Here is a 25,549-nt window from a genome sequence, read left to right as displayed (position 1 = left end):
ACAAATTACCACCCTTAGTTCTAACATTTTGTTATGGTAAAGTATAGCCAAAAATGCAGGATAAAAAAAAAATAATTCAAAAAATCGTATCTCCCTTATTTTTCAAGCTATTTAAAAAATTTAAAATGCATTTTGTTTCTAATAAAATTGCCTTTCATATGCAATAATAATTTAAGGGGTTAAAGAAAAATGAAAATTTTGTGTCCGTACCTACACACTGTATTCTATCTAGTGTAACAATTTAATGAATAGTTGTCATGGCTGCAGAGGTTGGTCTAATAACTACTACATCTGTTAAGATAATGTTAGGAATGGGACAGGCTGTCTTTAACCCCAGTAAATGAAATATATAGTATATACACATGTATATGTAATTACATTTCCAATCACGCAGGCACGGATATTTAACATGAAACTTACGTTGTCCACTAATTCATAACAATTCCATTGGAAAAAATATATCTTTCAAATGCAAAATAAAAGTAAAATTGCGTTTAAGTGATATTGGAATAGTACTTATTATAAGTAAGCCTCTTCCAGGAAGTTTTGTGTCTAAGTAGTATAATCATAATGTATTCTAGTCTTAAAATTAGTGTATGAGGGAAACGCCACACAATAAACCACGTAACCCCTTACTTCAACAATGATACATAGCATATTTCAGAAATAGGACAGCTACAACTAAACTTCAAACATAAATACAATAAAAAGGGTAAATCAAGATCAATTTCACCTTCTAAATTGTTAAGAATACCACTTCAAAATTCTTATTTCATCTTGTTCGCTGTCCGAACCAAAACAATGATTCACGATTTGTGATTGGCTGGTGAAACTGTACGATCTGGACTATCCACCAATCACACTACATTATTTTATTTCCTAAAAACAAAATATCTACATTTTCACTATAAACCCCCAATTTGTATAAATTATACAAATATTGTTTTTTACTCATATTTATTAGATATTCTTTGTAATACATATTTTCAATAATATCACAAACAAAATCGGAGTTTTCCATCCACATGTCTGTTGACGAACAATCGGAAATTTCCCTTTCCTAAAAGCTACCAACACAAGGTGTGTATATTGAAGTAGCTTGTGAATTTTATGTTATATTTCTCATCTGAATAAGTGAGTTACACTAGACAAATTTCATTTTGTTGTTCCAAGTTGCTTGCTTCGTGAAAACATTAATGAATGCATTGAATTTACTCGCTAGACAGTATAATTTGATACAAAATTCGATGCTTCACGTGTTGTTTTCGTGCAGGAAGAACGAGACTCGGACATTTTCGATTTTGTATATAGTGACTTTTTTGTTTAATATGGAGTAAGATATATGTCAAATCAACATAGAACATACATATGCATTTTTCTAGAAGTTATGCCACCAGTAATGAAAATAACATAAAACCATAGAGCACAAATTAGTTCAACCTTTTTCTCACAAATGCAGTTGAAACGTTATTTGCTGTAGCGGTGTGTAATATTTTATTTCAATTGTTACAGTAATAATACCAGTCAGTTATTGTTTACTAATACGTAGTTACTCTCTTTGGTAGTCTCCTAATTCAGATTATTTCATTTTCTTGAGTTCAGGAATAGTTATTTGATATGAAGGGGTGTTAAAAGTTGCCAGTAATATTCTTGATCTTGCCCATGTCATGGTATATTAAGGTATTAAAATTATAGTATGAATTTAGAAATGGGTGTGATCGGTATTGGTATAATTAACCTAGTTTGTATAATCGGTATTTTAGTTTTGCACAATGTGTTATAGCAGTAGAAAATGAAATGTTAATTTTGTAGATTATATGATTACTATTCTTTTGCTTACGTAGTATTGGTAAGTTGGGAAATAAGAATATTTCTTGTTGGATCCCCACCTCTTAAAATATTGCGCCGGTATTTGATTGCTCATACCCTTTGTGCCTGTCGTACCTAGTTTTAAAAGTTGATACTGACGGTGCAGTCAGTACATGATCTGGCAAATGATTCCACTCACGCAATGTACGGATTGTGAACCAGTTTCCCTTGAGCGAAGTTCTCCAGTGGTCCGGAACAACTAATTTGTAACTGTGGCCCCTGAGTCCAGTTGTGCTGAGGCTGAAAAACTTGGTGTAGGGAATGTCCTCATATCCGTGAAGAAGCTTATAGACTTCAATCGTGTCTCCGCGTTTTCTTCTGTCCTCCAGCGTCTGTAAGCCAAGGAATTTGCACCTCTCTTCATAGGGCAGCTCTGAACATTCCGGCACTAGCTTGGTAGCCCTGCGTTGCACTTGCTCCAGTAGTTTGATATCCTTCACTAGGTATGGCGACCAACACTGGGATGCATAATCTAATATCGGTCGAACCAGCGCCTTGTAGAGAGGGAGCAGGATCTCCCGATCCATGTAGGTAAAATTCCTCTTGATAATGCCCAGTCTGCTATTTGCCTTGGCTGCAATCATGGCTACATGTGTGGAGGACTTCAGGTCTGTAGAGACAAAAACTCCTAGGTCTTTTTCCACCGTTGACTTATCCAGGTTCCTTTCTCCAAGCTTGTAGTTTGTTCTGGGGTTCCCATGGCCGAAGTGCATTGTCTTGCATTTGTCTACATTAAAGGTGAGTAACCACTTTCTGCTCCATTCAGCTACTCTGTCCAAGTCTCTCTGTAATGCCTCGACATCTTCCTGGGTCTTGATGTTCCTATATATTTTTGCATCGTCTGCAAACAGACTTGCCGATGATTCCAAATTATTAACAAGGTCTTTAACATAGATGATGAACAGAATTGGTCCCACCACCGATCCTTGTGGCACTCCGCTCTTCACTTACTTACTTAGTTTACTTAGTGAAGTTCTGAGGTCGATCCTCACAGCCGTAGTGGACTACCGCTGCTGCCAGCCCTGTTGTCCTTCCTGGTAGCGACTCCGAGAAAGTACCCCTTATGCCCAACCGGTGTGATCTGTCCCTCAGGAAGCTGGCAATCCAATTCTTGGTGTTACCTGTTACCCCAATTGCCTCCAGTTTAGCTAACAGTCTCTGATGAGGAACTCTGTCAAATGCTTTCTCACAGTCAAGGTAAATAGAATCTATCCAGTACTGGTTGTCCACTGCGTTGATTACGTCATCCAGGTATGTCAGCATGTTGGTGAGGCAGTTCCGTCCAGACCTGAAGCCATGTTGTGCGTTGCATAGGATCCGGTTTCTATTCACATGGGCCATAAGTGCCTCCCTAACAAAGCCTTCCACCACCTTTGAGACTACGCTTGTGAGTGACACTGGTCGATAGTTAAGTGCTGTGCTCCTATTCCCTTTTTTGTGGATAGGCGTGATGTTGGCTCTTCTCCAGTCTTCGGGTACGTCGCTTGTTGTCAGGGATGAATGGAAAATCTCGGCTTGTGGTTCTGACAATACCTCTGCACACTCTTTTATGAGATAACTTACTTTAATTGAAACTAGCATAAACGAAGGTACTCCACTTCATCTCCATTGATTATTACCTCCATTGACACATATTCTGCAGCACATCAAAGTCCCATGTGGTCCTCTTTCTTCCCAGTAAAAGAATAAGTATAGCTGATGCAGTATTATTTTAGTTGTGTACACCTACGTGATATAGAATTAGAAAATTGTATATTATTTTAGTAAATTATAATATATGAACGTAGTATGCAATTTTCTTGGTGGAATTTAAAACAAAAAACCTTGCTACGTGTTGTGGACCAAGTGTTCAACTCCAGGTGACGTTAATAAGCACTATTACAAAGACAATAGGGATTCCTTGAACTTTTTGTTTTTTATGAGAAAACACGGGTTTTGCCGTCTTTTTGCCTGAGGTATGATACTAATCAGGACATCAACATGCATGATGACGACGACTAGGATGATCTTTAGAATTTGAGGTGCCAAATTACTATATTTAGGTTAGGTTGGAATAGACTATTTTATCATCCTTTCATTTCTTTGACCTCGGCATCCATAAAAAAAATCAGCCACTGAGACTTCATTCGGTAGTAAATACATTTTAGCAACTTTTGTTATTGATTTCTGCCAAGAAAATTGCATATTACGTTGATCTATTATGATTTGCGAAATTAATAATTTTCTATTGCTATATCGCGTAGGTGTGCACAATTAAAAATTTTTGGATCCATGACATAATACCTCCGCCAAAATCCCACACCCAAAATACCTCCTAAACTACCCATAATACCTCCATGCAAATGATAAGTGTTATGATAAGGACATTTGGGAATGATATTGTAAACAGTATGTAAAGTATAGAATCCTATGGATAGTATCATTAGAGGACTTTTTCATTCAGGATTATGGTAGTATGGTAGATCAAAGGAATAATCAAATGTTCATACATACATATTTTTTCCCCTTACAAGGGAGGTAGCCAAAAAGGAAAAGGCATAAAATCATTACCACCCATTCCATCCCTGAATATACTCCACACCCCTCCACCCTCCCTCTTATCTTAGCACCTCCTAATGACGGGTCATCCCTGCACCTTGTCCACTGCCCTGGGTCAGAAGCAGTGTCGCAAGACACAGCACATCCACAGCTAGGCCGCTTCATTAAATCAGCGACCCCTCTCCGTCCCCCCATGCATAAAAGGAGAAGACGGGGAGAAATCCCTTCGAGCTGCGTCAAATTTTGCTCACACATACTACCTCACCCCCCATCCCCCACCCATTCCACCTCATGCATCACAACATCATCCATATACAACCATTCTCCATTCACCCCTGTCTTCTGTCCTCTCCCGTCCTTCCTCAACAGACATTCCCCTCTTCCCCAAAGCCCCCTTCACCCCATCCATCCACCTCATCCTAGGACGTCCCCTCATGTTCACTCCCTCCACATCTGCCTTCCATACCTCTTTTACTAGTCTTTCTTCACTCATTCTTTCCATGTGTCCAAACCATCCTAATACTCTTTCATCAACCCTATCTCCCAACTCCCTTTCCACCCCCGTTCTTCTCCTCACCTCATTTCTCACTCTATCCTAGTAACCCCCATCATACTTCTCAGACACCTCATCTCAAACACATTCAAACTCCTTCTCTCTTCCTCTCTTATGTTCCATGTTTCTGCCCCATACAGTGCTGTTGGCACAATCACTCCTTTATATAGTCTCCTCTTAGCATCCATTCCCAAATGTCTATTCCTCATTACACTCTTCAATCCACCAAGGCATTTACTCGCTTCTCTCAATCTACATTCTTCCTCCACTTTCACTTCACCTTTTCCTGCCACATTTGCACCCAAGTATCTAAAACTATCCACTTCCTCCAGTCACTCTCCCTTAATGCTCACTTCCAGTCTACTGCCACTTTCACCCCTTGTACATCTCATCACCTTACTTTTACCCACATTTATCTTTAGCTTTCTTCTATCACATACTCTCCCAAACTCTGTCACCAACTTCCTCAGTCCCTCCTCCGATCCTGCCCAAAATACCTCCTAAACTACCCATAATACCTCCATGCAAATGGTAGACCAAAGGGATAATCAAATGTTCAAATCAAATAATGTATTTTGCCTTATATCAGTACCTGGTCGCCATCTGTAATGGCATATAGTAATTCAGCCAATTTTCAAAAATGAAATAAAATAAAATAAATTAAGATAACTCTGACTCCAATTACTATATACCATTACAGATGGCAACCAGGTACATAGGGTAAAATACATTATTTACAAATGCGGAGCATGCCAACAGGAGACCTTTTGGTCCATATCTAGGTCGGATGCGAAAAAAAATCATAATAGTATTAATAAAATAATAATGAATATATAAATATAAATAACAAATAAAATACATAAATGCATAGGTATAGTTAAATAATAAACAAACAGGTAATTAGTAAATGATAATAGATTGACATATAACTAATAATAAATGAAAATCAAACAGACAAATGATAACAAAACAAAACACATGATATAAAATAAATTGTAATCATTACAGCATCTTGCTTAGGTGTTTATCTAAATGATTCTTAAAGCTTCAAACTGAACTACATTGCACAACCTGTGCAGGAAGTTTATTCCATTCATTAACTACACGGTTGGCAAAGTTTTTTCTACTTACTTCCAAATTGAATCTATTTCCGGACGGATTGAGACCATTGTTTCTTGCCTTGTTTGATTTAACTTCTGATTTTAAGGACCATTGTATCCAATTTATTAAACAATTACCTATGGGTGAACATGTGAACTGAAGTTGTATTGTTTTGTCTGATTCCTTTTATTAAAATTTTCTATAGAGAATTAATTATTCCTTTGATCAATTGTTTTGTCTGATTCCTTTGATTAACAATTTCTATATAGAATTGATTATTCCTTTGATCTACCATACTACCATAATCCTGAATGAAAAAGTCCTCTAATGATACTTTCTATAGGATTCTATACTCTACATATTGTTTACAATATCATTCCCAAATGTCCTTATCATAGCACTTATCATTTGTATGGATGATTTGAGATCGTTACTGATAATTACGCCAAGATCTTTTTCACTACTCACTTTTGTTAACGAATTTCCAAATAACTTGTAATCGTACTTACTGTTATTTTTACCTATGTGCATTACCTTGCATTTACTTGTGTTAACCCCTTCAATACGGGCCACATCGCACGTCTGGCAGCATTAGCGTTGTTGTGTCATAATACTTGTATTATAAAAAATAAAGTCACTGCTCTATCGCTCATTCTCTTTCACCAATGAATTTTGATAACCATAGAAAAAATGATGAAGCCAGTTTACAGAGTATGTGGGTCACGCAGGTATGACTACAATAAATATAATCAAGACGCCGACGTCTGCATCCTCGCGTGCCCACTTGCTGCTCATGACGCCTACGTAGGCATCACCGTATGGAAGAGGTTAAATTTCATTAGCCACTTTTCAGACCATTGCTGTAATTTATCTAAATCTTCATTCTGCAAATTATAATTATTCCAATAAACTTGATAATTTAAGATTATAACCTTCTAAGCAGTACAAACAGCACAATATGCATAGAGGGATTTTGGGCGCCTTCCAAAATTTATTGCTGTTGCTCATTTATCACTAAGCTAGAGCTTTAGAAATTTAACTATGGTAATAAAATTTTTGGAAATTAATAGAAGTGCTCACCTAAACAATATAGCAATAGATAAATGTTAATTTTGTAAAATTTGATACATCAACATAGTATGTTTTTCTTTCTAAAAGCAATACACTGCCAAATGGAGCAGGGATGAGTGCTTGAGGTGCCATCTTTCTTTTGATAGATTGGAAGTTGAAGAAATTAAAGTATGTAAGGTAATACCTGTAATAGTAGAGGTCATCAGAATCATTATCAGGAATGTTGATGGCCAGTTTGTGTTGGCCAATAGCTGATAACCTAATTTAGCCATTCCATGGAAAAAAATTCCTTGCTGCATAAAAGAAAGGAGAATATTTTTTGAGTGATATTGGAATATAACAAAATCTCGTGTAAGCTTTTTTGGAAATGGCACCTGTGGCACCAAATTTACTGGATTGTGTTAGCAATATGTGGTGGGCATATATGCCCTTTCCAATAGTTTCCAGTCTCATTTCAAACATGTCAACAATTTGTGCTGATGATTGACTTGGGGAGCTTGTTCTAGTTGACCACCTACAATGTATGGGTCAGATGTTTCTCAACCCTTACATGTGTCGGCCAGTGTTTTAGGCAGTATGGGCCATGCATTCATTCTGTCATTAGGTTTGACAAGTATTAGTATTACAAGTTAGGTTAATATATTTTTATTTATTAGTTTTTTAGATTCTGAAAGTGCCAAGTGTAGATAAAAAGAGAAAAGGCCACTTTAACCCTTAGCATACAATGACACCATGTGAGTGGGTTTACGAGGATACTGGCATCAGTGTCTCGATTTTATTTATTTTGTAGCTCAGTGACCCTTGTAATCAATTAACTGTGTTAGTTGCATTTTCTGTGGTTATCAGCATTTAGACTGAAAGATAACGGGTATTACATTTGTAATTTTTTGAATTATAATGCAGGATTTGAGTCATATTGGAGAGGTTAATATTGTATAATAGTGTTAAGGCATGTTTCATTCCACATATCATATTGGCAGAACATGATGTATTTATTACAGTGGCAGTGGTATTGTGTTCAATTAAATAAACTTAATTTCCAATTTTTACTACCTCCCTAGAGAGGTGCATCTGTAAGGGTCTGGCACATTGTTTATAGACTGGGCCAGGAAGTTCATTGATGTAGGCAAAGTTAAAAGGCACCCATTTTACTCCCATCCATCATCCTTTCCTCCCTCTTGTCTTATTCTTCATGGATAATGGGAAATATCTGTACCCTGGCCACCACCCTAGGTCAGAAGCAACAACAAGACACAGCACGTTCACAGCAAAGGTGCTGTGGAACATCATTGGTATTCCCAGGTTTGGCGAGATCTGTCCAAAGGTTACTTTATTTTATTTCTTTGGTATATTGGCAGAATACCATCTGGTCCTCTTACAGTATGGCAAAACTAGTTAACCACTTCAGTACAAGTCAAATTCTCGTGTCCAGCATCGGCTGCCATATGAACAATGCATCACACTACTCATTTTATTATATATAAAGTCACTACTGTAGTACTTGTTCACCTTTACTCTGAGTAATAATAATAAACAAAATGTGATCAAATGGTCAAACCAAATGTATATATAATCAAGACACCGATGCTAGCATCCTCGTGTACCCACTTGTGCCTCATGACACCTACGTAAGGGGTCATCGTACCAAAGTGGTTAATAGATTATGTTGGGACAGTGGTCCTTTTGAACTTCATGTAGGACATATCCTTGATTTAGAATGGTTTTCTGTGAAATAAAAACAAAATTGTGGGGGGGGAGACCATTGGTAATTGGTACCTAACCTAAGGAGATCGCACGTTTTGTTGTCCGATAGATTGATGCTAATTAATTTGACCTAGCCAAAACTAACTGAACATACCCTATTATAAAGAGATAACCTGATTAGGATTGGACTAAGTTGGTGAGCTTGCAGTTCAAGAACTGATTATGTTTAACACATCTTCCATGTCTGCTGTCACATTTGTTATGTCTATTTCACAATGGACTAGATCATAGTACTACAAAGGGTGAATTCTTATACTTGTGTTCTCGTTATGTTTTCATATAGTCTGTCGTAAGGTTCTCCATGATTCATTCCACAGTTGTTAATTTATCCTTTCATTATTTCTCTTAGTACTATGAATATGAAAACTGAAGCATTGAAGGTACCTGGTCATAGGTGACATGCATGGTAATCGGTCATTTGGCCCACCTGAACCATAGCTAGACAACAACTGGTTGTTGCCAGTTACCTTGGTGCAGTGGATCTGCAGATTGATTACCTTGTATGTCATTGTAGACAGGGAACTTTTATAATGCTGAAGTTTTAAGTTGAGCTATATCCTTTTACAGGTGTAAAGTCTTCTATGACTGCATACTCAAGGTAGAACCTTGTATTTCATTCCAGGTAAAATGGCGCCTAGGTATGATATGGTTGTTGGCCTTCAAAAGGGCCACAAGGTCACCAAAAACACCGTAAAGCCAAAGCCCAGTTCAAGAAAGGGTGTAAGTATTAGTTACATCATATGGTTGACAAAATGAGAAGTGTGTATATATAGATGTAATGAAATAGTTGAAAAAATATTGAAATCCTCAAGATATTTTATGTGAAAATTTATGTTACAGAAAGATACCAAGCGAAACAAATTTATCCGGGATCTTGTCCGTGATGTGTGTGGATTTGCTCCATATGAAAAGCGGTGCATTGAATTGTTAAAGGTCTCTAAGGATAAGAGGGCACTCAAATTCCTCAAGAAGAAGGTAAAAAAAATTGTAGATTTGTTATAGATCATGAATTGGCAAATGTATTGTTCCTAGTCTCTCTTGCAGTAAACCTGCAGCTTTCAGGTAAACAGATCATAGAGAAAATGATATATAATTTTACTCATGTTGGAGACAAATGTATGCATGATGTGTTCCTCCATGACTACTACATTTCATCATCTACCTTCTCTTCCACCTTGTTGAAATATCCATAAGGATAAAAGCAACAACATGTTGGCAATAACAGCCAACCAACCATTCCCCCTTTGTTGATTTGTTAATTTACGAAATTAATTTATCTTACAGTTGGGCACTCACATCCGTGCCAAGAGGAAGCGTGAGGAGATGCAGCACGTATTTGCTCAGCAGAGAAAGGCTGCAGCAGCTGCTGCTGCCGCTGCCGCCGCCGCTGCTGCCAGCAAATAAACTTTCGTAGAATAAAGGAAAAAAATCCAATTGCTAGCCTTTGATTTGGAAACCAGAATATTTTGTTAAATGCTGACTTTGGTTGCAATACACTAGTAGATGGGTTGAGCAATCCATTACCTTGGTGCTGTCATTCAGAAGGCTGGTCTTGTAGTAGATGGGTTGCTATGGGTAATATTTATATATGTAATGCAAGAGAAAATACTGTTTTTACTTACATTAAAGTAGAGGAAAATTATACACCTATATGACCACTTTCTAAATTTATTTAAAAAAAATTGTGAAATGTTGCTCATCCAATACAACATTTAGTCGGGTTTATTTCTGTGTACCTTTGGTTCTAAAGGGATCAAGTGAAAATACTTAATCATTAAAGCACTGCATTACCCACTAGCACTATGCGAGCTAGTGAGTAATGCAAACCATGCACTGATCTTTGATGTAATTTACCTACCAGTTGTATTCAACATGGTAGCCTCTACTACAAAACCTTAGAGGAGAAATGTTGGACCATTATTTATGTGTTGGCCTTGCTACATGCTGGATAGTGAGAGGGAAGGTGTTTGCAACGATTGGCTCTTGTAATTTAAAAAGAAAGAAAAATTAATCTTGTGTAGTCTGGTGACCATGTGCCAAATTCTTGGGTTGCTCAATCCAATGTAGGCAAGGATTTTTTGGTTTGGATGAACAGCAATGAGATGGATTCCTCCTATGTCCATCATTAGTAGGTATCCATTATTTGTCCTTTGATAAGTACATATAGATACCAAAGGCTTTACCCCCCCTTTACAGGGGAGTTGACCAAAGTTTAAGGCATAAATCCACACCTATTCACCATCCCTCCCACTTTTCTTGGCTTCTAGATGATGGGTCATCCCAGCATCTTGCCCACTGCCCTAGGTCAGAAGCAAGGCACAGCAAGCTCTGTCCCTTTATGCAGAAAAATATATTAAGTAATTTGCAAGTATTTCCTTGTCAATTCTTTTTTCTTCATGCTGCATCTGACCCAGGGCAGTGAGTGATATACAGGGATGACCCTTCATCCAGGAAGTGCCAAGATAAAGAGGAAGGAGAGCGGAGTATGTTAGGGATGGAATGGGTTGGAGTGGTTTTTATGCCATTGTTTTTTAGCTACCTCCCTTGTAAGGGGGAAAGAGCCTTTGGTATATGTATGCATGCCTGGTTGCAAATGTGACCATGCATTTCAAATGTTAAATTTCACCCAAAATCATTAAAATTTTGGACCTTTACATGACTGGTCCTGGGTCTCAAATATGCTGATCAAAGCATAGCGGGTGCCTGAGGAGAGCATGACATCTTGGTGCACATTTTTGGGATGACCGAGTTGTACTACGACCCAGCCATTTTGATTGTGCGGAACATGACATGCCTCCAACTTCTTGAAGTTCGTGTTGACCACCGAGTACTTACAACCACCCTGTAAAAAGTTTAGTATGGCTAGTGTAGTACATTATTTATATGTAAAAAAAAAATGTTAGTATGTACATACATACATATACCACGGCTTTTCCCCCTTACAAGGGGGGGTAGCCAAAAAGAAAAAGGCATAAAATCATTCCCACCCATTCCATCCCTGAATACACACCACACCCCTCCACCCTCCCTCTTATCTCAGCAAATAAAAATTATTCCAAGTTTGGCAATGTGTTGAGACTGAGGCGATGGATTGCCCTATTTCCTGCTACAATGCTCAGGTTATAAAACAATGCACAAAGAACTCAACAGTTGCAACTAGATTACTCACCTTTGCACTATATGACAACCCCCCTTCCTCATCCACTCAATATTTATAAAGCAGATGAAAAATAAAAGATCCCCTCAGACCATGTCATCCATCCACAATCTCTACTTGCTGCTCAACACAACAATGCATCTATCAATTAATCTCATTCTTGGTCTTTCACTCTCCATCCACTTCTGTTTTCCACACTGCTAGTGCTTCCTCATTTATTCTTTTGATGTGCCCATCTCAGCATGCTGTTCTCCCTTATGTGTCAGCTTTCTTCTCGCCCAAGTGTCAGTATCGCCACATTTCTCATCCATTCTTGAAAGACCTATCATATCTTTCAAACATGTTTCTAAAACATTCGGTCTTCCTTTCCAACTCTTCATTCAAGTCTGCTCCACACAATAACATGGGAACAATGACTGCTTCATAAAAAAAACTATTTGTATTCATGTAGTTGAGGTGGATGACATTATGAAAAAAAATTGAAGAATATCTGGACTGCCCTAGATTAGAATATGCAGTGGTGGTATGGTCTCTGCTCAGAGTGAAGGATATACTCATAAATAAGGTGAAAAAAATATCCATGCTAATAGTTTCTTTCCTCAGTTACAATTTGAGTCCATTGATGAAATTGGTTCCCAGCCTTGCATATAAAACATATGGAGAGGAATTACTAGCACTGGACCTACCATAAGTGAAAGAGAGAAGAGAAAGGTGGAGTGATCAGTCTTCAGGTCATTAAAGGGACTAGATGCTGATGGAGAAGATCTCTTGGTTTGGGAAAGGAGGGGATTATAAAGTTGGGAGCAAATTGAAGACTACAGGTCTAAAGGATATCAAGCTAATTCTCATAAATGCATTAACTCCTAGAACAGTTTCAAGCTAAAACCTTGTGAATTCAAAATTGGGTTTAATGATTAGAAAAAAGATGACCTCACGAGTACATCCTTTCCTGGATATTATAATTAGGTATTATAAATTTTTATTCTGGTAAATGACTGCTGTTGCATTTTTCATGTATCTGCATAGCAGAAAGCAGTAGATTAGATATATTTCCTAATGTTTTTGTCTTGTTAAACTCACCTGTAAATCACTATTCAAGGCAAGATTGATGGTATAGGTCCCTTCATCCAAATGTGGTTTGAAAGTGCCATACTCTTGGTGGCTGCTGTACTTGTTGATATATATGAGATCTGCATTGGAGTCTATTTTGAAGTCTCTGTACAGCTTAATAAGAATCTCCTAGTTTGGGGTAGAGAGAAACTTAAGATGTATTGCAACACTGGATTAATAGCTTCAAAACTGGCTAAAATATTAACCACTTCAACATGGTGTCCCTCAGATTTTTGTTCTGACTAATACTAAGCAATTCTAATCATCTGAAGTACAGACTTGGAAATCTTGATTCACTGAGATTAGTTTTGTTCAAGTCCATCTTTCAGCTAAATATATTACACAGGGTCCTCGATTTATGACGAGTTCCATTCCTATGCTAAGTCACAAGCCCATTTTTGGCATAGGCCAAAATCAGTTTAAGCGAACACCTTCCTTGGTGACTGCTTTCCTTTTCTTCAATATACTGCCACCGGAAGAGTCTGTCTTGCACTTGGGAGCCCTCATGAAGGGCAAAAAGTTCCCAAAAAACCAACACAAATGATAGGGAGAATTATAAATAGTAATCCAAAATGGCACACAACCTTTGGTCAGTTGCATAATGACATATTCCCCCACTATGCTCACCAACTAGTTATTATTAAAAAAAAAAAATCAGCAAAAGGGAGTGTACAGGGACAAGCTCTGCTAGTATAACCATGAAATGGCAGAAGTTGAAACAGTCATAAACCAAGAACTCCCTCTATATTAGTTGGAACAATAACTTAAAATGTTGAAGAGGTTAATATGTATTATTGTGTGTGTTAACTTGTGTCCAATGTACAAAGACCCTCCTCCCCTAAAATTATTTTGTTTGTTGAACAGATTAGGTTTCTTAAATACACATAATTGTAGGATGACACAAAGGAGATCAAATTACATCCAATGACATAGTTCTTCTCACATTTTCTCTCCTTCCTGCTGTCTTTCCTCATGTATGTATGGTTTTTTTTTGTTTTGTTTTTTCAACAAATTATTAAAGCAAATACCTATTGTAACATTTTCCCTGTAGTATCTCCTACCACCATTCCAAGTTCTTTCTTTCCAGGGGCCAACGAATTGATTGACTGATCCCCCACCCTAACTCCACCCAATGCTGGATTTGGATAAAGTTATACAAGCTACAGCCACAGGGACTTTTTTTTTGGGGGGGGAGCAACTTTGAAAATGTTTTGTCTTTTTTGTGTAATGTAGTTTTAAAATGGATTGATAGCAAAATATTGTGCAGTTTTCATATTGATTCATGTATAACTAATGTCTTAAACCTAAATTTTATAAGTTCTTAGGTTGAGTTTATGGCAGCGGAGCTCTAATCTTTACCCAGATTAGGGTCCTGCCTTGTCTAAATCCTGCACTGACTTCACCTCTCCTCTCTCTTCCCCCATTAATTTCCTCCAACTTACTTTGTAGAATTTGTTGATGACTTGGTGCCAAACTTCATCATACTCAAGGTCCTCCAGGTTAATGTTTTGGCTTGAATACTGGTGGGAAACCTCAGGATCATCCTGTCAACAGAAAGCATAACTACTGTATACACACACACACGTTTCTGTATATATATGTATACATATATATATATATATGTATGTACACATACCAACAGCTTTTCCTCCTTACATGGGAGGTAGCCAAAGTCAAAGGCATAAATTCACTCCCACTCATTTCATCCCCACATACTCCACTCCCATTCACCACCCCTTCCTCCCTCTTTTCTTGGCTCCTCCTGGATGATGGGTCATCCCTGCATCTCACCCACTGCCCTGGGTCAGAGGCAATGCAGCAAGACAGCACATCCACAGCAGGGCTACTTCATTTAATCGGCAATCCCCCTCTTCATCCCCTCCTACAGAAAAGGAGAAGACGGGGGGGAAATCCCTTCAGCCTGTGTCAAAATATCATTCACACATACTCCCTCACCCCCCATCCCCCACTCATTTCTATTCCCCACCCACTCCCTTCTCAGTGTACATATAATGCCATATTGTTTAAAAAAAAAAAAATTTTTTTTTATCATATTCACTCCTTCCATCTCTGCCTTCCACACATCTTTTACTAATCTTTCTTCACTCATTCTTTCCATGTTATACATTTCATCTCAAACACATTCAAACTCCTTCTCTTTTCCTCTCTTTTGTTCCATGTTTCTGCCCCATACAGTGCTGTTAGCACAATCACTCCTTCATATAACCTCCTCTTAGCATCCATTCCCAAATGTCTATTTCTGATTACACTTTTTAATCCACCAAGTGAGTATTAAGGGAGAGAGACTGGAGGAAGTGGATAGTTTTAGATACATACATACATACATATAGTTTTAGATACTTGGGTACAAATGTAGCAGGAAAGGGAGGAGTGGGGGTGGAGGTAGAATGTAGATTGAGAGAAGTGAGTAAATGTATTGGTGGATTAAAAAGTGTAATGAGAATATATATATATATATATATATTTATATATATTCATTTAATTCATTCCAGTCCAGCAACACTTCAGTCTGAAATAGTTCTCTGAGCCACTTACCTTTTCTTTGTTCAACCATTTCCCATAAAAATCTGCCTCTTCAATAATGTCTTGGCAAAACCTTTCACTGAAAACTGGTAGGTAGTATGTCTGTGGGCACACCTGCAATGCAAGGATTGGAATGTTATTTGTATGAAGGATTTTTAGATCCTGGTTATTTACCTGAAGGTGAATAGGATCTGAAAAAAAAAGAAAAAAGGGCTTGAAGGTCTTTAGGTAATTTTACTCTATAGTGGTCAGACCAGAAGTATTTTGCTGACTGATTATGTAACCTGCCAGATGATTTATTTACTTTTATGGTGTCCTCCATCTGGTAGTTTCAAAAGTATTTACTATACAATTTTCATGTTTTTGCCAGTCGACAAACTGTGCCCTATCCATCAACCATTCCTGTTTTGCATGGTACATGATTCATTTGTCTGTCATCATTCTTTATGTTATTTATAAATTTTCCCATTTTCTTAACAATCTTTATTGAGCCTATTGATCCCTTAGTTGGACCATACCTAAAATCAGTAGACAAGGTCTTCAGAAAATGGAGTCTATCTATATACAAAAAAGCTTTTTCCTCCATATAAGGGAGGTAGCCAAGTCAAAGGCACCTACTACCACCCATTTCACTCCCATCCACCACCCTTTTCCCACTCATCTTAGCTCCTCATGGATAATGGGTCATCCCTATATCCCACCCACTGCTCTGGATCAAACACAATGCAGCAAGGCTACTTCACTTAATCAGCAACCCCCCTCTCTCCACCCCCTCATGCAGAAAAAAAGAATACGAGAAGAAATCCCTTCAGGCTGAGTCAAAATATCATTCACATATAAGCACCCCCTGCCCCTCCCTTCCTTTCATAACAGTATCATCTATACACATGTACAAGAACTTGAGTCTAGGTATGTTGGAAAATTAGAGAATAGGAGACGGGAGCCAATGAGCATTGCTCCTTTCTTGTATACTACAATTAAGTACATACAGTTACTCTCCACTTATCCCTGTCTCCTGCCTTCTCCCTTCCTTGCTCAACATACATTTCCCTCTTGTTCAATGCCCCCTTCACCCCATCCATCCATCTTATCCTCAGTCATCCCCTCAAGTTCACTCCCCCCACCTATGCCTTCCACACCTCTCTTACTAATTTTTCTTCTCATTTTTTCCATATATCCAAACATTCCCAATAATCTTTCATCAGCCCTATCTGCTATCTCCTTTTCCACTCCTGCTCCCCTCTTCATCTCCTCATTTCTCACTATCCAGAAGAAATGCATAATTGGATAGCAAAAAAATCTCATTTGATTCCAACTCTGCACTCCAGGGCAATGCACTGCTACCATGTAAATTAATGGCCTATAATGGGCTTAGATGGCCACTGACTCATAAGGAGTTCATGTGCCCTTTGAATTATCTCATTGTTTTACCATTTTAGTGTCCAACATCATCCTCACCAGCAGCAGTGAAGCCTCACTTGACACAAAGTGAAAATTGAGTAAGCAAAAATATACCTACATTGCTGTTACTTATTCATATTCTATAATTATGCAAACATGAATTGTATTATTTTTTTATTCTTTTTTTTTTTTTTTTTGTGCCAGGCTCATTTGTAACTACTGATAAACTTTTTTTTTATATACAGACGCTCCTCAACTTATGTTTTAGTTACATTCCGAACGTGACGTGAAAATGAAAGTAAGTTGTTACTGTACGTTCCGGTAATGTATGACCGTTCATACTGTACTATACATCCATAAATTCTATTACCATATCTTATAAAACACCCCTAAATCATTAATTATAAACATAACATTTTAAAATAATAACATTAATTTCAAATAAATTAAATTCAAGCAACATAAAGTGAGATGGTGGAGGAGAAGGAGGAGGAGGAGGAGGCAAGGCACGTTCAGTCTGTCGTTTGTGCCATGTAAACAATGGACGCAGCATCATGCGTAAGTATTGTTTGAAAGTCTCGTACTACGGAGAGCGCGCTAAACAAAAAAAAATAACTAAAAAAAATAAAAATAATTTTTTACAATCAGTTCAAACGTAAAATCGAAAAAACGTAAAATGAATTAATGTAAGTAGAGGAGCGTCTGTATATGTATATATATATATATATATATATATATATATATATATATATATATATATATAATATATATATATATATATATATATATATAAACTCCTCACCAGGGAAACCTACTCATCCAGGTATCCATTACTCTACTGGGGAACCCCTGATACTCTCCCCATTTGATATCCTCTGCATTTGAATCCTCTTTGATCACCACCACCTACCTCCTCTGCTTTGGCATCTCCATTCAGAATAGGGGACAGGTCAGGGTGGATGTAACGCTTTGACCAGAACTTGACGTTGGTAGCAAAGGCCCATAATTCTGGATGTTTCTTCTTCGCCATGACTTTACTTGCATCCATGATTTGGCCCCATAAGTTGATGTTGAGGAGGTACTCACCCACCTGTCGGCAATTCTGAAATTTACTTCAGGATTCTCTCTATCTTTAGGTCAATGGGCAAGAATGATGAAGCAGAGATGTACTAAATTGTGTGTACAAACTAGGATACACATAGTCTTGCATTCACTAATAAGCATGCACATACTATATATATACACAGCATTAGCAAATAAGGACAATTTTAAGGATATTTGGATCAGGAGAGGTGCAACTGAGAAAGAATGAGTGAAAACAAGGGGGCTTACTAATGTTACCAAGGAAAGGAATGGTAAGTGGACATAGCAAGAGAAACAAGTTTTTTCTGGAGATACATTTAGAATTTTTTTTAACAAAATATGAGCTGCTGACCAGTATAAGGGTGACATTTCACTTCACACAGCTGGAAAAGCTCATAGAGAAATTAATCCACCTGAAATTGGAATATATAGTTGTGGTTTCCACATGGAAAGCATACATGTAGGATCAAGAAGAAATAAAGAATATAAACCAAAATGGTGCCTAAACATATACATACACACAAATGCATGCACAAAACACACATGATGCTATCACTGTCATTAGAATATAATAGGAGTCTATGAGGAAGAGGAAATGATCACCCCTAGAGCATCATTTAGAGCATCCATACTATCAATCAGAGAAAGCACATAATGTTATATTCTACACTATGTTCTTGTTCAAAATATACTTTTCAAGAGGTCTAATTCATACAAGGATTTATGGACAGTAGGAAAGTTATGAACTTTTGACTTGAACAAGTTGAATGTTTCCTTACTACTGGGCATGTAGAATGTTGAATAGAGGTTCAGTGCAAAGATGACAAGTTTGTCTAAAAAACACCTAAACAGGAAAGCACATTTCTTTAGGATAACAATAGTAGTGACACTATAGGGGTCATAAATTATCTGGGTGTTATGATCAAAAAAGAAAATAACACTGTCTATGGAGAGAACCTAAATGTGGTTATGGATAAGCCTGAAAGATGGAGGAAGTGCCACCTGAATTTAACTAAATAGAAGTTTAATTAAAATAGTGACACAAGGATTCAGTTGTTCGTGTGTGTACTTGCAAACTACACTGTTTACCTGGCGGTTGTCAAGGAGCTCTTTGAGGGCAGAGCGCTGGATGACCCTGAAGGCACTGACGGTGCTCACCCGAAATATGCCCCTGAGGATCGTCAAGGAGTGTGTCAGAACAACTTTATGGAGAAATCCAAGAACCACTTATATCTCTCTCTTGTTTTAGAAATTTTGTGGCAGTAATAAGTAAAGTAGAATAATAAGCTATCATTTCAGAACAATATGATTGTCACTTGGATAATAATTCATGTTGGCATAAATATATATTTGCACCATCTACACAATTACCCAGCATTAAATTTTAAACTACATACACAGACACATGCACATACATGTATGTATATATGTATGTATGTATATATATATATATATATACATACATACATATATACATACATATATATATATATATATATATATATGTAATATATATATCCATACAATGGTACAAAGGAATCGGATAAAAAATTAACTAGCGTCAGCAGAAACTTGGGTACTTTCAGGAAACATTGGACCCCCTGTACCATGATTTTTTTTTCTATTTATTTATTTACTTTTATTTACCTAGTGATCAGCATAGGAAATACCTACTTGATCAACGTCTCGGTGATCATGTTGTCCCAGTTCGTGATACCATTGACGGAATAGGCGAAGGACTTGAGTGTTTTGTCCTTGTTGTTGACAAGGTATGGGGCAATCACGGGCCTGTGTAGGATGGAAGAAAAAATATGTGTTTAGTTGTTGCCTCGCGTTTTCTTGACCGTAAACCCACGGCTCTACAACAGATGACAGCGGTTCACAGGTCCTCCCGTAGATGTCTCCAGGCAGAAACGTTGGACTGTGTGCATGTATGTTCTCACAAGAAGAAAGTGGAAAGAAGTAATGGAAAACTAATAAAAAGGAAGAGATCTTTGTGGCCCGACCCGGAGACGGAATGACAGCTCTGCGGCGACGCTGCCGACGCATTTCTGATGAATTTTGAAAATGAGTAGCAGGGACGAACGTCCCACAGAATCACCTAAACTGTCGGTCTCGGGAAATCAGTTTCTGGCGAGAGAAGTAGTGAGATGAAAGGGCTACAGAAACATGTAAAAATAAACAAATGCAAACAAGTTATACGAAGAAAATGGGAATCACAATACAAAAATAAACTACACTATTTGCAGTGAGCGTTAAAACTCGTTATAGCAAACACCTCTAGATATATAAAGCACGTCCCCAAACTTTTGTTGAAGGTATATTTTCATATTCTAGTAACATAGTTGCATTTCAAATATCTAAATACATTTTTCATAGGGCATGCACATATTCATACAGGTAACTGTCAACTCTGATATCATAGCTCATTATATCCCTTCAGCTGAATAAAATCTTCTTGCATCTAAACATGAAGAAAAAATACTAAAATCAATTCATCTTGTCGGAGGAATTCAAGGTTGAGAGATGGGTCAGCCTAAAACCTGGACATTTTAATGATGCAAACGAAAGGAAAAGATATAAATTTGAGTTGTAAAAATAAGGGTTTTGAAAACATGTAGGACTTACCTGTTTGCACGAACTAGGGCCCTCAGCGTCTCTGGCTTCTTCAGAACGGCCGACGTATCCATGACAACCACAAAGTCACAGTTCCTCTCTTCACACCACTGACTGCAAAGGGAAAGACTTACTTTTTCACTAGTAATTTTATTTTGTGTACAGTATATGGAAGAATCTCATGTTTGATAATGCCATTTCCCCCATTCTTACTCTCTTTCTCTCTCTACACACGCACGTCTCTGCCCAACACGGCGTAGTGATAGCGTTTGCAACCGCTGCTCCAGCGGTCCGAGTTCGAATCCCGCCCATGGCTGAAATAATTTCAGTATCGCTCCGCTGCGAGTCGTTACTCCAACTCTCGTGGGCGGGGAGTTTGGGTGCGTGCATGTAAGGTCACAGCATTACCCATATATCGGTCATATATGAGCTGAGTTCTCATCCAGGAGGGTAATAGATGCCGATCACTAGTCCAACACATATTCCAGGACCATAGTGAAACACACACACACACACACACACTTTCGTCGGATGGACGGCGAAGATTGGAGTTCTGAAGAAAAAGTGAAAGTTTCGTGGATCTCAACGCAAAGGAAGTACCTTATTGTATTTACAGGAAAGGGGAAAGCTCGTGGTGTAGTGTGAAAGTGAGGAAAATGGAGAAGGGGAGGGATTACTGAGGGAAATGGAAGGAAATGAGGAGGGGGAGGACTTGGTCCAGGAGGCCAGGCGTCTTGTAAACAAGAGAAGGACCGATGATTTTGGTGAAGGGATTAACAAAAATGTAAAGATTAAAAATATAGATAAGAGCAGCACAATGGAAGGTGAGGATAATAATTTCCAGGGATTTAATGAGGGGGGGGGCGGACACCAACCTCTCCCGATTAGCAAGACTAGAGGAAAAACTTGAACAAATAACCGAACATTGGGAGAATAGGTTCGGTAACATAGCAAAGATTGCGCAGAGAGTTGAAAAATTGGAAGAACTAGAGAAGCTGAACAAAAACTTCACTAATGAAATAGAAGAATTAAAAAGACAGTTAAAAGAAGTAAAAGAGGAGAATGAAGAATTAAAGAGGAATAATAAAGACAACAAAGAGGCCACAGCAAAAGAAGCACGGAGTTGGAGAAAAGTCCAAGAGAACAACAAAATTGTATTTAATGATATAGTTACACAGCAGATGAAAGAATAAACTGAAGACACAGTTATTAAATTGATGAGGGAGAAGAAGAATATAGTAAGAGAGTTAGCAGATAAAAAGTGTATAATTATATTAGGGACGGAAGAGAAGTATAATCTAAATAGGACTACAAGGATAAAGGAGGAAAAGGAAAAAGTAAATAATATATTAGAAGTAGTTCAAGAAGATGAACCTGAAATAAGAAAATAAATTGAAGAAATATATAGGCTCGGGAAATATAATACAGGTAAGACCAGACCAATTAAGGTTAAATTCAGGTCACAAACGACAACAGAGAATATCTTAGCAAAAACAGGGAAACTAGCAGACAGTGAGCAACATAAAAAGGTATGGATAAAAAGAGAAATGAATAAAGAGGAAAGAGGATGAGAAATCAAAAAGACTAGAAGCTAAGGAAAAAAACGAGAAAAGAACAGAGACAGAAAAAGAGAAATTCTATTGGAGAGTAGTGAATATGAAAGTGAGGAAATGGTTCATAGCAGAGAAAAATGGAAGGAAAACAGAAAACACGATGGAAGTAGCAGAAAAATAAAAGTGTCTTGGACAAATATAGATGGATTAATAACAGGCTTGAACGAACCGAATGATTACCTGAGGGAAAAAGAACCGGGCATAATGGGAATTGTAGAGACAAAATTGAAAGGTCCACTACCACCCAACAGTGTAGGATATGGAGCATATAATTGTTGGATTAGAAACAGAGAGGCAAAACAAAGGGGTGGAGTTATGTTCCTGACTAAGAAGGATATAAATGTGAGGAATGTCACATATGGAAAGAATAGAGTAGAGATGATTATGATGGAAGTGGAGGACAAGGATGGGAAGAGCAGGAAGTTTGTAGTAAATTATGTGCCTCCTAAAACGGCTTCGTGGGAAGAAAGAGAACACAAAAATATGTTAGAAGACACCAGGATATCACTAAGTAAGATAATAGAAGATGGAGGACGAATAATTATAATGGGTGACTTTAATTGTAAAGAAATCTGCTGGGAAGAGATGACAGTGAAGGGTGGAGATGACCTATGGGGAAATGTATTACTTGATATGATTATTGAACATACAATGACACAATGGATACAAGAGAATACTAGGTATAGAAATGAGGAAGAACCATCGAGACTGGACCTAATAATCACATCAGAACCCGGAATAGTGCACAAGATCGAATATAGAACACCAATAAGTAAAAGTGACTACATATTGGTTGAACTGGAACTAAATGAGGAAAAATACATAAAAAAAAATGAACAATATAGAAAGGGAAGATTGATGTATGAAAAAACAAACTTTGACAAAATAAAAGAATTCCTTCAAAAAGCTGACTGGGAAAGAATACACAAGGAGGAAACAACAGTAGAAGAGAAATGGAGCATTTTGACAAAAAAAAAAATAGATATATATATAAAGGAGTGGAAAATCATGTGCCAAGACAAAAACATGAAAAAGGATATGTAAAGTGCTGGTAAAACAAAAGATGTAGGTAGTTAAAAGACAAAATAGATAAAGCTTGGATAAAATGGGAAGAAAGACAAAAAACCTGAAAAATGGAAAATATATACTAGTTATAGAAATGAATATGTACAAGTGCGCAGAGAAGAAAAGACAAAATACGAAAAAGATGTCTTAGAAAAATGTAAAGATCAACCAAAATTATTTTACAGATTTGTAAACAACAAACTGAAAAGCAAACAAGAATTAGAGAAACTACGGCAAGGAGGAGTCGAATACACAGAGGAAATAGAAATGGCAGAAATTATGAATAAGCATTTTAAATCGGTGTTTACAAGGGAGAACATACAACCTAGAGATATCGAATGGGAGGAGAGAGTCCCCCCTATGAAAGAGATAGAAGTATCAAGAAATGAAATAATGAAACACTTGAGTAACCTCGATGTCAGAAAATAGCATGGACCGGATGAAATGGCAAACTGGATTTTGAGAGAATGCAGGAATGAACTAACAGACAAAATACATAGTCTAATAAACAGTTCATTGAAAGAGGGAAAAGTTCCAGAAGATTGGAAAAGAGCAAATATAGTACCAATATATAAAGGGGGAAACAAGGAAGACCCTACTAACTATAGACCGGTCTCTCTTACAAGTACGATAGCTAAAATCTGTGAATGATCAAAACTAGATGGGTAAAACATTTGGAAAAAAAAAGTACTAAATCCAAGAGAATTTGGATTTAGACAAGGACGATCATGCGTCACAAACTTAATGTGTTTCTATTCAAGGCTAATATATATAATACAAGGAGATGGATGGGCTGATTGTGCATTTCTAGACCTGAAAAAAGCTTTTGATAAGGTACCACATAAGAAGTTGATTAAGAAATTAGAAACTGCAGGAGGAATACAGGACAATCTACTGAAGTGGATGGAAGACTTCTTGCATGAAAGAAAAATGAGATAGGTGATAAGAGACTAAAACTCTAATTGGGATGAAGTGATAAGTGGTGTTCAACAAGAAATAGTTTTGGCCCCAATAATGTTTGCTATATATATATATATATAATATATATATATATATATATATATATATATATATATATATATATATATATATATATAAAAATATATTTATATATATAATATATGTATATATATAATATATATATAATATATATATATGTATATATATATATATTAATGATATGGATGAAGGAATTGAAAGGTTTATGAACTTCTTTGCGGATGATGCAAAATTGTTGAAAAAAGTGAACACTGAAGAAGATTGTGAGTCGCTACAGAGGGATCTCAATAAAGTATGGGAATGGAGTAGGAAATGGGAGATGGAATTCAATATCAAGAAGTGTAGTATAATGGAATTTGGAAGAAGCAAAAAATGAATAGTGGGATCATATAAATTGGGAGAAAACGAAATAAAAAAGTAGTAAATGAGAAGGACCTGGGAGTCATTATTATGAATAATATGTCCCCTGAGAAACATACTGTATAAACAAATTTTTTGGAGAAACTTATAATTTAATAAGAGCAATCAAAATGGCATTTACATACCTGGACGAAGAAATGGTGAAGAAAATACTAGTCACTTTGATAAGACCAAGATTGGAATATGCAGTGACGATGTGGTCACCAAGTACAAAAAATATATTAAAAAAACTTGAAAGAATACAAAGGACAATTACAAAATTAGCACCAACACTCTCAGAACTATCATATGAATAGAGACTAACAAAACTTGAACTACAGACATTACAGCAAAGAAGAGAGAGAGAAGACTTGATAACTATTTATAGAATCATGAAAGGCATAGAAACTATTGATAGAGAGGATCTAATAAAATGGGACAGTAGAAATACAAGAGGACGCGGAAAGAAAATCAAGACAGTTATAGAAGAGACCTGAAAAAGAATAGCTTTCCCCACAGAGTGAAAGACATTTGGAACAAATTGGAAGAAAAAGTGGTGTGTGCAAAAACAATTCATGAATTTAAAAACAGTTTAGATAAAATGAGATATGAAGACGGGACAACACGAGCATAGCTCCCCTTCCCGTAAAATACAACTAGGTAAAT

General features: G+C 37.0%; 4 protein-coding genes across 6 annotated transcripts in view; 1 reads left to right on the top strand and 3 right to left on the bottom strand.

Moving 5' to 3' along the window:
- Positions 1 to 1,029, bottom strand: part of AGO3 (Argonaute 3) — a 37,765-nt gene extending 36,736 nt beyond the window's left edge. Inside the window, exon 1 of one of the 2 annotated variants that reach the window (XR_012967168.1) lies at positions 734 to 1,029. The gene's annotated coding sequence lies outside the window, so the exon portion shown is untranslated. The remainder of the gene's footprint in view (positions 1 to 733) is intronic. The other variant, XM_076198573.1, reaches the window with a different exon arrangement.
- Positions 1,030 to 1,892: 863 nt separating this feature from the next.
- Positions 1,893 to 2,453, bottom strand: LOC143033059 (uncharacterized). Its single transcript, XM_076198257.1, has one exon. The coding sequence runs from the start codon at positions 2,451 to 2,453 to the stop codon at positions 1,893 to 1,895; it is 561 nt and encodes a 186-aa protein (XP_076054372.1).
- A 99-nt stretch (positions 2,454 to 2,552) lies between these two features.
- Positions 2,553 to 10,330, top strand: RpL36 (ribosomal protein L36). Of its 2 annotated transcripts, none has more exons than XM_076198576.1 (4): positions 2,553 to 2,607; positions 9,519 to 9,616; positions 9,737 to 9,871; positions 10,181 to 10,330. In XM_076198576.1, exons 1-4 carry the CDS (start codon positions 2,568 to 2,570, stop codon positions 10,298 to 10,300), a joined length of 393 nt encoding a protein of 130 aa, XP_076054691.1. In that variant the 5' UTR covers positions 2,553 to 2,567; the 3' UTR covers positions 10,301 to 10,330. The 2 variants fall into 2 exon arrangements, with proteins under 2 accessions (XP_076054691.1, XP_076054690.1); XM_076198575.1 differs by lacking the exon at positions 2,553 to 2,607 and adding an exon at positions 8,317 to 8,434.
- Positions 10,331 to 11,279: 949 nt separating this feature from the next.
- Positions 11,280 to 25,549, bottom strand: part of LOC143033302 (procollagen-lysine,2-oxoglutarate 5-dioxygenase 1-like) — a 57,622-nt gene continuing 43,352 nt past the window's right edge. The window contains exons 9-16 of the mRNA XM_076198574.1: positions 20,820 to 20,921; positions 19,866 to 19,979; positions 19,281 to 19,362; positions 18,019 to 18,198; positions 15,720 to 15,821; positions 14,606 to 14,707; positions 13,134 to 13,292; positions 11,280 to 11,738 (exon numbers count right to left, since the gene is read on the bottom strand). Of these exons, the coding sequence (XP_076054689.1) occupies positions 11,532 to 11,738; positions 13,134 to 13,292; positions 14,606 to 14,707; positions 15,720 to 15,821; positions 18,019 to 18,198; positions 19,281 to 19,362; positions 19,866 to 19,979; positions 20,820 to 20,921 (1,048 nt within the window). The 3' untranslated portion in view covers positions 11,280 to 11,531. The remainder of the gene's footprint in view (positions 11,739 to 13,133; positions 13,293 to 14,605; positions 14,708 to 15,719; positions 15,822 to 18,018; positions 18,199 to 19,280; positions 19,363 to 19,865; positions 19,980 to 20,819; positions 20,922 to 25,549) is intronic.

Source organism: Oratosquilla oratoria, chromosome 15, assembly GCF_046742065.1.
Source record: "Oratosquilla oratoria isolate Oo_2021 chromosome 15, ASM4674206v1, whole genome shotgun sequence".
Taxonomy (NCBI): Eukaryota; Metazoa; Arthropoda; class Malacostraca; order Stomatopoda; family Squillidae; genus Oratosquilla; species Oratosquilla oratoria.
This window is presented reverse-complemented; position numbering and strand designations above follow the sequence as displayed.